At 44.2% G+C, this 10,544-nt stretch overlaps 1 protein-coding gene across 1 annotated transcript; it reads right to left on the bottom strand.

The window, feature by feature from the left end:
* Positions 1 to 4,021: 4,021 nt before the first annotated feature.
* LOC134492479 (beta-1,3-galactosyltransferase 2-like) lies at positions 4,022 to 5,147 on the bottom strand. Its single transcript, XM_063296650.1, has one exon. The coding sequence runs from the start codon at positions 5,093 to 5,095 to the stop codon at positions 4,022 to 4,024; it is 1,074 nt and encodes a 357-aa protein (XP_063152720.1). The 5' UTR covers positions 5,096 to 5,147.
* Positions 5,148 to 10,544: the final 5,397 nt, after the last annotated feature.

Raw genomic sequence — 10,544 nt, forward strand, 5'->3', positions numbered from 1 at the left:
ATCTTGTCTGCCTCCTGAAGAATCTGTATAACGACCAAGTAGCAACAGTAAGAACAGACCACGGAACAACGGACTGGTTTAAGATTGGGAAAGGAGTATGGCAGGGCTGTATACTCACCCTACCTATTCAACTTGTATGCAGAACACATCATGCGACATGCTGGGCTTGAGGAATCCAAGGCTGGAGTTAAAATCGCTGGAGGAAACATTAACAATCTCAAATATGCAGATGATACCACTTTGATGGCTGAAAGTGAAGAGGAACTGAGCAGCCTTATGATGAAGGTGAAAGAAGAAAGTGCAAAAGCTGGCTTGCAGCTAAACCTCAAAAAAACCAAGATTATGGCAACCAGCTTGATTGATAACTGGCAAATAGAGGGAGAAAATGTAGAAGCAGTGAAAGACTTTGTATTTCTGGGTGCGAAGATTACTGCAGATGCTGACTGCAGTCAGGAAATCAGAAGACGCTTAATCCTTGGGAGAAGAGCAATGACCAATCTCGATAAAATAGTTCAGAGCAGAGACATCACACTGACAACAAAGGTCCGCATAGTTAAAGCAATGGTATTCCCAGTAGTAACATATGGCTGCGAGAGCTGGACCATAAGGAAGGCTGAGCGAAGGAAGATCGATGCTTTTGAACTGTGGTGTTGGAGGAAAATTCTGAGAGTGCCTTGGACTGCAAGAAGCTCAAACCAGTCCATACTCCAGGAAATAAAGCCAGACTGCTCACTTGAGGGAATGATATTGAAGGCAAAACTGAAATACTTTGGCCACATAATGAGAAGACAGGACAGCCTGGAGAAGGTGCTGATGCTAGGGAGAGTGGAGGGCAAAAGGAAGAGGGGCCAACCAAGGGCAAGATGGATGGATGATATTCTAGAGGTGACGGACTCGTCCCTGGGGGAGCTGGGGGTGTTGACGACCGACAGGAAGTTCTGGTGTGGGCTGGTCCATGAAGTCACAAAGAGTTGGAAGCGACTAAACGAATAAAGAAAAATCATTTCTTGTCTATAAAATGCTTCTTGTGCTGAAAGCCACAAAGGTGCTTTTGGGCAAAACCTGAATTTAAATGTATTCTGTACTGTATAGCCCATCTGACATAATGGTTTTTAGAGTCTACATTCAGTTTACCTTTGTTATACCATAAATATCCATGCCATCCAAATCTCAGATCATAACCTTCTAAATCGAAAAGTCGGTTTCTTAACAACACCCACTCTTTCATCCAAACTAAACAGCAGGCAGCAAAATATAGTTTCAAATTTGGTAAGGTCAGTCCTCTTTCCTTCACATCTTGTAAGACCTTATATTTAACTCGTGGCTTTTCCCTTGCCATGCAAATTTAGACATATCCTTCTGTCATTGTTTAGATGGTACATCAATTGTCAAAACAGCATTGTTTGAAAGAAAAATAAAGTTCTAGATAAAACGTCTTAATCACAGGAATTCTACCCAATTGTAGTTTCTCCCATCTTGATGTCTGCCTGGTTAGCAAGATGACACCACCTGTAGGTTTAAATGCTACCCTTTGAAGGTGGTTTTTTCCTAATGTTCTGCCTCAAAATGCTGTGTGGGGGCAATGTAGGGTGTGTTGATGTGCACTGGGGAAGAGGCCTGAAATGACATGTTCCATGCAACAGTCTTGTGATTCCAATGGGTTCCTGGGGGACCCACCCCATTCAGTTTGGTCCCTGACACCTTCACCCACCCCCTTGGGTCCTCTTCTGGATGCACAGGAGACCGGAACTCCAACTTTCACAGGTACTTTTTTTCTACATTTTTATTGTATTATTTGAATTCATAAGTAGGTTGAAAATTGACCAGCCTTGCCTGTAAATAAAGGTATTAATTAAAAGGACTTGGCTGTTCTATTTTCGAAATCTGCCTGCAGGGAATTCCTTCTTGGTGATCTCGACTCCCATGGAAGGGCTGGTTCCTCACTTCCTCTGCTCACATTATGTTCTTAGGGTACTTTACAGCTCCTGCACCAAACCTCACAGCTAAACCCCTTTCTCACACTCCAGCAGTGTGTCTTTGCATCGTGACAAACCTGAATGACCACAAGATGGCAGCCAAGATTGCCACCAAGTTGATCCATAGTTTCAAAGATTTAAAAAATGCTACTGGTTAATAATCTCATGGGAAGAGGGGGAAAATGCATTGCATGAAGGGCTGGGTATGCCAACTGGAGGAGGCTGTTCATGTGCTAGACGACCTTGCACAGAGCAGGAAATTCAGCTGAGGGAACCACCAATCCTGCCCCTCAGAATGTTGTGCATTAAAACTATGGACTGCATGTAGCACAGCCCCACTTTGCACGCATGGCAATGGCAATGTGTAATGTCCTGTGCATCTGTGTGGGAGCAGCGAGTGTTAGGGTGGCACAATTTCATGGCAGACGTACTATGGAACACAAACACAACAAAGCAGCTGGGTGGATGTGCCTTAGATTCCCAGCAGATGTCAGGATAATCAAAAGATCTTGTTATCGCTCTTGCATGCCTCTTTGAAAGATTGGTCATCTGATGCAGAAAAACCTCATCTATACCTTCTGACTGGCCTGGAAGTTTATAATAAACTCCCACAACAGTATGACTTTTTATTGTTTCTCCTTTTGATCTTACCCAAATACTTTCTACAGGATTTTCATGTTCTGATTCCTGAATTTCTGTGCATGTGTGTGCGTGAGTGTGTGTGTGTTATTTCTTGGCAGTGCAATGCCCTCACTCTTTCCATTGGGTGTGTGACTTTTGAATAAATTGTACTCTTCCACTGCTGTGTGCCAATTATGAATATCATCCCACCAAATTTCAGTGATGCCTACCACATCATATTTGTTTTCCTGACTTAGGAAATTAGGAGTTAGGTTTTAGTACCACCTCCTAGTGTCTCTGTTGTAACGTCCCGTGCATCTCCTGCACACAGAGAGCCAGTTTGGTCTAGTGGTTAAGGCACCGGGCTAGAATCCAGGGGACTGAGAGTTCTAGTTCGCCTGAGGCCTGAAAGGCGGCTGGGTGACCTTGGGCCGGTCACTTTCTCTCAGCCCAACTCGCCTCACAGGGTGGTTGTTGTGGGGAAAATAGGAGGAGGAAGGAGTGTTAGGTATGTTCGCCACCTTGAGGTATTTAGAAAAATAATAAAGGCAGGATAAGCATTAAATAAACAAACAAAAATGTATCTCCATCCTGGCCTCCTGTGTTTGCTTTCTTGGCCCCAGGCCTTGGCTGCGTGCAGTATTTCTTTTAACATACACTGTCCTTATGAGACTGGGGGAGGTGCAAGCCAAATGCTTCCTTTCCAGTGTTTGCCAGCTCTATCCCATCTCTCCCCAGGAGCCCTTCCTGAACATGTTGTTGTTAGCTGCCGTCGAGTCGTTTACGACTCATGGCGACCCTCTGTATAACTGAATGAAGTGCTGTTCAGGCTTGCGCCATATGCCTGACTGTCTCAGTGTTTGCATCCACTGTTGCTGTATCCTGAACATCGCATAGACCATTGAACATGTAGCCAAATCTGGGATCCTGTTCTCTCTTCTTGCACTAAGGTCCTCAACTGGAAGAACTGAGGAAAAAACAACGCATGCTCCAGGTTCTTCACCCTTGTGCCCTAGGCTTTGTATTTTCCAGAGATTCATTTGAGAGCTCTTCTGTTGGTGTATAAGTGGTAGGGGAAGTTCTCCGAAGCCGATGTCCAAAGCTGGTCAAACAAGTTGCCAGGGGCAGCCTCAGGAATTCAGTGGGAAAGTGGCAGCAGGAATAAAAACAATATTGAGTAAGTGCATATTAACTGGAGAAACTTATTTTTGAGATTACAAAGATGGCAGAATAAAAGTTATACCACCTATTGACAACTCACAGAAGCTTCCCACAGAGACCTTCTCTTTTCAATTATCTGTGTATTCGACTTTGATCATATATGTTTGTCCAATGTAAACAAACAAATCTGCACATGTTGTTCTCCACATCGTTACCCCTCCAAAATGGCAGCATATTTTTTCAAGAGTTAATCTCTTTCATTTTTAATTCTTGCAAATTTTCTTTTGATCCTGGAAGTCAGGCCAAATCTGTAGCAACTCCTGTGGCCCAAAGTGATGCACGAACACTAACTTGGAGAATTTGCACTTCTCATAGCTGATTTTATCCATGTTGAATAGGCCCCAGGGACTGTCTGTCACACTGATGCCCAGTTCATACAAACAGATCCCCATGAAGACATCTTCCATGTTAATTACCCTAATGGTATGAGCAACCTGGTAGATCTTCTGGGCCAGATCTCCAGAAAATACATACCCAGGGCCCGCACAGTAGGGTGGGTAAGTGTCATTGGGGTATACCTCCCAGGGCACATACCATTTATATGCTTTACTGCGGAATGGCTTTGCGTTCCGATAGATGTACCCTGTCATGTAGGCTTTCTTCGGGGACTGGTGGGGCTGTAGCAGCTGTGACACCGTATAGTTCACATTGAGAAAGATGTCAGCGTCTGCCTTTATCACATAGGTGGCATTGGGACAGAATTTGCTTATCCACTCCATGCCCATTAGAGTTTTCAGGGTAAGGTTGTTGTACGTGTCCAGGAAGTCCTGCTGGATAATATCTTTGTGGGTGGAGCTCTCCTCTTCCAAAAGATTTTGGAGCTGGGATCCAAAGACTGGGTGGACACCGGTCAGAAAAAGGCGCAGAATGGAAACACCAGCAACCAAGCTCTCATTGCCCCACGTATGCCTGATGGCTTGTCTTTCAACAAAATCTTGAGGCTTAGTTACTACCAGCAAGACTAAAAAAGGGTTCCTTTTCTGACATTTATCTGGCTCATTGATAAGGAAATTATAATCTTTAGAGTAAACAACTTCCAAGGGATGTCGGGTGGCTGTTAAAGGTGCAAGAGATTGCAGATCCAAAGAGCTGGCTTTCTTTGTCTTCTCACGTCTATCTTCCCATTCAAATTCTGGGCTACTCTGAAATTCCTGCTGGAGATCTGCTGGAGTCTCAGGATGCCATCTTTCAGTCCTCAGAACAAATAGGAACAGAAAGGCGGAACAAAAGAAGAAGAGCACTACAATTGGGAAAGCTTGCGTCTGGGATAGGAACATGGTGACACCCTCAAAGTCCTGAGGAGGAGGAGGAGGTAGGACAATGTCTAAGAGAGAGGTTGTTGTTTACTTTGTCCTACTTTTCAGAGAGAACCTACAAAAGAGAAGAGAAAGGAATAACATTGCATTCAGTTTATAAAAAAAGACTATTTGCTTTCCCACAAATATTTAACAAGCAAGTATCCATCACTCTGTTTTATTTTCAGACTTATCTATAATTAAATATTCCCTTACGTGGTATACATGTTTTAAAATTACATTTTATTTTTAGTTTTTCCACAAATTTCTGAAATTCTTGACATGATAGATATCTTGTACTTACAAGATACTTACAAGGTATTTTTGAGAGCCAGTCTGGTCTAGTGGTTAAAGCTCTAGGTTAGATACCAGAAGACTGTGTGTTCTACTCCAGCTTGAGGCATGAAGCCACCTTTGTGACCTTGGGCCGGTCACTCTCTCTCAGCCGATGACGTTAGGCTCAGGCGACAAGTCGGTTGGTCAATTCCTGTTGTAACCAACGGATCAACATTTGGTTGATCCAAAAAGTGGACTCTGCACCTGCAGGAAAATGCTAGGAAGAAAAAAAAGTAGATATACTAAACAAATAACTTTATTATGGTCATTAAACTGTACATAAGTAGATACTTCGTACTTACATTCTTTAAGAAGGAGATAATTCTTGAGAAAAGTTGCCAAAATACTGACACCACCTCCCTAACTTCTTTGTAATGTTTTCACAGACAGAGTAGCAGAATAGATCATCCATGCTGGTTTAAACCAAGCGTAGTCATAGGACTGAATCAATGCCTCAGTTGCTGGTTTGCTAATCCAACAGCACCATTTGAAAAATTGGGGGAAAAAAAGAGTGTGTGTGTGAGGGTGTCTGGGAAGAATTGGTCCTGCTTCCTAGGCATAGACCAAAGCTAAAGTCTTTTAAATATTTGGGTCATTTACATTTAGAGTGGGATGCCACTCTCCTAAAACTTTGTAGCAAATACTGATGGCCAAGTATGACTAAATAAGGAGTTAATTTTGTAGGGATTGAACTGTGAGTTCCTGGTGATACTTTAAAACCAGCGGATTTTTACATGTTTTGGTTTTAGTAGATAAGTGATTCAGATTACTTGGTTGCTTTCAGTGAAGCATCAACTGACTGATACCACCATTAAGGCTCTTCTATCACAGTTGCTCTAGATGTTCCTCAAATCCTGCGTGCAGGCCAATCTGTGCTTTGCTGTCTCACCAAAAACACGGTAAAAATGCAAACTACAACTGGTGACCTAATCCATCCTGCCACCCTGTTTTCATATGACCCACAAAGTAAGAAAGGACAGGCAGGTAGGTAGGCAGCAGGTTGCCAGACGGGAGCCTCAGCTGAGCTTCTAGGGCAAGGGGCAGGGCTGAAGGCCAGGGGCAGGCTGCCCTAGACCTAATCAGCCTATCAGTGGTCTCCTTGCTGATGGGTAATGCTCTCCAGTGGCTGCTGTGCTCCTTGGTCTGCAAACCTTCCAGCCATGGAGGCTGAGGAGGGGCAGAATCTGCCTCTTTATAAAAAAGGTTTGCCAACACCTGGCTTAGAGAATTAAGATGGAATTTAGTATCCAGTATTATCCCCAAAACAATGGAAGAGTGGAATGGGAAAATGCTGAGATAAAAAGGCAACTTACAAAGTTGTTGGTTAGGAGATTCACAATTTAATAATTTCCCCAATTCAATATAAAAATAATGCTTTATGAAATGTTAGGCACTTCATTATATTATTTCCTCTCCTATCACAACTGAAATCCGCAGAAGAGACCAGTTGTTCATCAAATAGGAACTTTGTTAGGGCATCCTAGATGAAAACCAGCACTTTAAATTGCATTGGAAGCTAGTAGGGAGCCAGTGCTCAGCCTGCAATGCAAGTGTAATATGAGCCCACCAGCAACTGATCGCAGCACCTGTGCCACTGCATTTTGCACCAGCTGAAACTTCCAGATGGTCTTTAAAGGCAACTCCATGTAGACTGTGTTGCAGTAGTCTAAGCAGGTGGTGATAAGTGCATGAGCCACTGTAACACATCCTCACCTCCTGGTAAGGCCACAACTAGTGCACCAGCCAAAGGTGAGCAAAAGCTCCCCTGGCCACCGTTTCTACCTGCTGATCCAGCAGCAGCGACAAGTCCATGAGGATCTGGAGAATAGTGCAACCCCATCGAGAGTCACCACTGGAACCATGGAGATACCCTGATGTATAAATAGTAACTCCATCTTGCTTCAGTGTTAGCCTGTTTTCTCCCCATCTAGACCCACTCTCCAGACATTGAAACAAGACTTTGACCGCATCTTCAATGCAGCCCAGGGTTGTGATATAAAGCTGGGTATCATCAGCATACTGATGACTTCCCCCCTACATGGCTTCATGTAGATGTTAATTAGCAGGGGAGAGATAACTGAGAGGGAAATATCACCATACCAATCTCTCCTCCCTGACTATCACTTACTGCAAGAAGTGGAACCACTGCAAAACAGTGTTTCAAATCCACAACCCCTGCAGATGGTCCAGAAGGATACTATAGTCAAAGGTATCAAAGACCACTAAAAGGTCTAAAAGAACCAGGACACACACTCGTCCCCCATCCAGGTCTCAACAAAGGTCATCCACTAAAGTGGCCAGTGCTGCCTCTGTCCCATACCCATGCCTGGACCCTGATTGATAAGAGTCCAGACAGTCTCCTTCCTCAGTGGTACTCTGCAGGTGGTCCTGAACCACCAACTCAACAACCTCACTAAAAAAGGAAGACTGGTGACCAGGCAGTAATTGTCTAATACTTCTGGATCCAAGGAGGGCCTCTTAGGGAGGGTGGGTGCACTGTTGCCTCTTTAAGGACTGCCAGACTCATCCCCTCCCCCAGAACAGCATTCAGAACTTCCCAAATCCAGAGAACTATCCTCCTTCCAATTCCGCAAAGGAGCCAGAAGGGTCAAGGATCCAGCCCACAGGCGGCAAGGACATCCTAGAGAGCCTATTTCTTCATAGAAATAGAATCGAAAAAGAATCCTAGATAACACAGCAAGATCATGCCCCAGTCACCACACAAGACCCTGTCTAAGTGGAATCCAAATTTGACCTAATTTGAGCAACTTTCATGGAAAAATGTTGTGCCGTTGTCAGCCCTGTAATGTACACCAGACTAGGAAACCAATGCCATATAGGTAGTCCTTGCTTGACTGCTGGCGCAGCAACTGTTCGAAGTTACAACAGTGCTAAACAAATAACTGCAACCAATCCTCACATTTACAACCATCAGTGTCCTGCAGTCATGTGATTGCCATTCGCACGGCACAGAAGGCGGAAGTGAAATCTTGCAAGTACGAATGTGCTTTCCCCTCCTCACTTTACCTTCGTGTGAAGTAGGGAGGGCTTGTCTTAGATGTTTTCTCATGTTATTTTCTTGGCCCAGGCTCAAGCCCCTCTTATCTGACCATTGCCTTGGTAGTGGCTGTTCCTCCTGTCCTTCAAGGCCATTCCCTCTTCCCTATATAGGCTGTGACCCATAATGGAATTAGCTACCTAGCGACAAAACATCAATGCAGTAGGAGAAAATAACACTTCACCTCTCTTATCACCACAGAGTAGGCCCATACTTGAGGAATTACCTGCACTCAGATTCAGTCTTGTTATTCTCCACCTGTGCTGCAAGCATTGCTTCTGCCACTTCACCCTCCAATGGTCCTCAGAAAACCAATGACTGCCTGAGATTGGCTGACAGGGAGAGGCTGCTTGGGAGCAATTTCATCAATGGCCCAAGATGCCATCCCTTGTGAATGGTGGACCAGGTGCTTGACCAGCTCACCCACCAGATGATCAGGGAAATCCCCAAGTGCCTGCCAAAAACCATTCAGAATCATAAGGGATCTGGGCAGGACCATTCCGATGGATCCAGCCCTGCAGAAGGAGTGGGTGGTAGTCAATTGCATCTGGAGCAGAAAGTGATCTGACTGTGAGAAGGATCTCCACCAGCAAGCCAGCAACCAGATCAAGAAACCTGGGAAGGGATCCCAATCAGTGGCAGGGTGTCAAAAGTATATCTTAACTTGTCCCTACAGCCCAACCTCACCTATGAGCATTCGTACCCCACTACCTGAGGAACAGTAACCTTGGATGCTGTCCAGATAGGTTGATGCCACTGAATCGCTCCAGCACTAAGGCTGGTACATGACCAGAAACTTGGCTGGACAAATTTCTGAGGGGGTAACATCCCCAAGAGGTGACAGCCAAGTTGGAAGAGGAGATTGCCATCAGATTGGAGACCTCCCCTCTCCTGGAATAGCCCACCTAGCACCCCAGTTGGATCTGTCCTGGCCCAACAGCAATAGGATATGACAATTGTGTCCACCCCTTCCTTCCTCTGAGCTCCTTCCTGCTGACTGAAGTAGCCACCAAATCCTGGAAATCTGACTCAAGATCCTGGAACACTACTGATAAGGAAGGAAGCAAGACTGTCATTCCTTCCAAGACAGACATCCCTTCCAGCACTGCACTGAATGCCAGGATGCCCTCCCCTCCTCTTACATGGGTTGATAAAATCCCCTCTCTTGAGTGTGAGAAAATTGAAATAACTTGGTTGGCCTTCATTTCCCACACTAAACTGTGGCCCACCCTAGAGAGAACACAGCAAAAGTCACAGGCATAATCTTCGTCTCACTTTTGAATTGTACCAGTGGGTATAATATTAAACAATTTCAACACAATTACTTATTCAGAACAGCAAACTAGTATCTGACCTTGCCCAGTAGAATCTGAGCACATCTGAACATAAAGGCATGTGGTCTGGCCAAAAATAACTTTTCCTACTCCTCACTCAAGGAAAGTATTTCCTCAAAGAAGAAAAAAATCTGAACGAGTCACTAAGACTCCTTAGTGTACTTAGTATAATGAATAAAGGTGATTTCCTCACAAGTGTGTATTCAAGCAAGATAAAGACATGGGTGAAGCCTTTTCAGTGACAAAATGGATGAAACCACAAGTGCATCACGATTTTACAAGTTTAGTATGACCGTGGGAAGGGGCAAAGTAACCTTTACTACACTGTCAAGACAGCACATGTAGAAACAAGGAAATAGACAAACAAACAAACAAAACTATCCTATAAACTTTTTTTTTTGGTACATTCAAGTCAGTATGGACTCCTGGCAACAGCCTGAATAAGTCCCTGCATTTTCTTGGCAAGATTTCAGAAGTGGTCACAACAACAGCTATCAAGAACTTCAAAACTATCTGCTGTTGCATAAGGTGATATGGCATCCCTCATACATAAGCATGGGAAGAGCACATAATTTCTATAACCTACTGTGAAATTGTACTCAAGGAAACTCAGTATGAATCAACAGTGCTTTTCAAATTTGGTTAAGATGGTAGTCAAAATCACCCTTCACACATTCAACCTGAATCATAGAATTATGGAATT

Source organism: Candoia aspera, chromosome 2, assembly GCF_035149785.1.
Source record: "Candoia aspera isolate rCanAsp1 chromosome 2, rCanAsp1.hap2, whole genome shotgun sequence".
NCBI lineage: Eukaryota > Metazoa > Chordata > Lepidosauria > Squamata > Boidae > Candoia > Candoia aspera.

Bases quoted from the DNA above. Each gene is read 5' to 3' on its own strand.
- LOC134492479 (XM_063296650.1), bottom strand. From the start codon at position 5,095: ATGTTCCTATCCCAGACGCAAGCTTTCCCAATTGTAGTGCTCTTCTTC.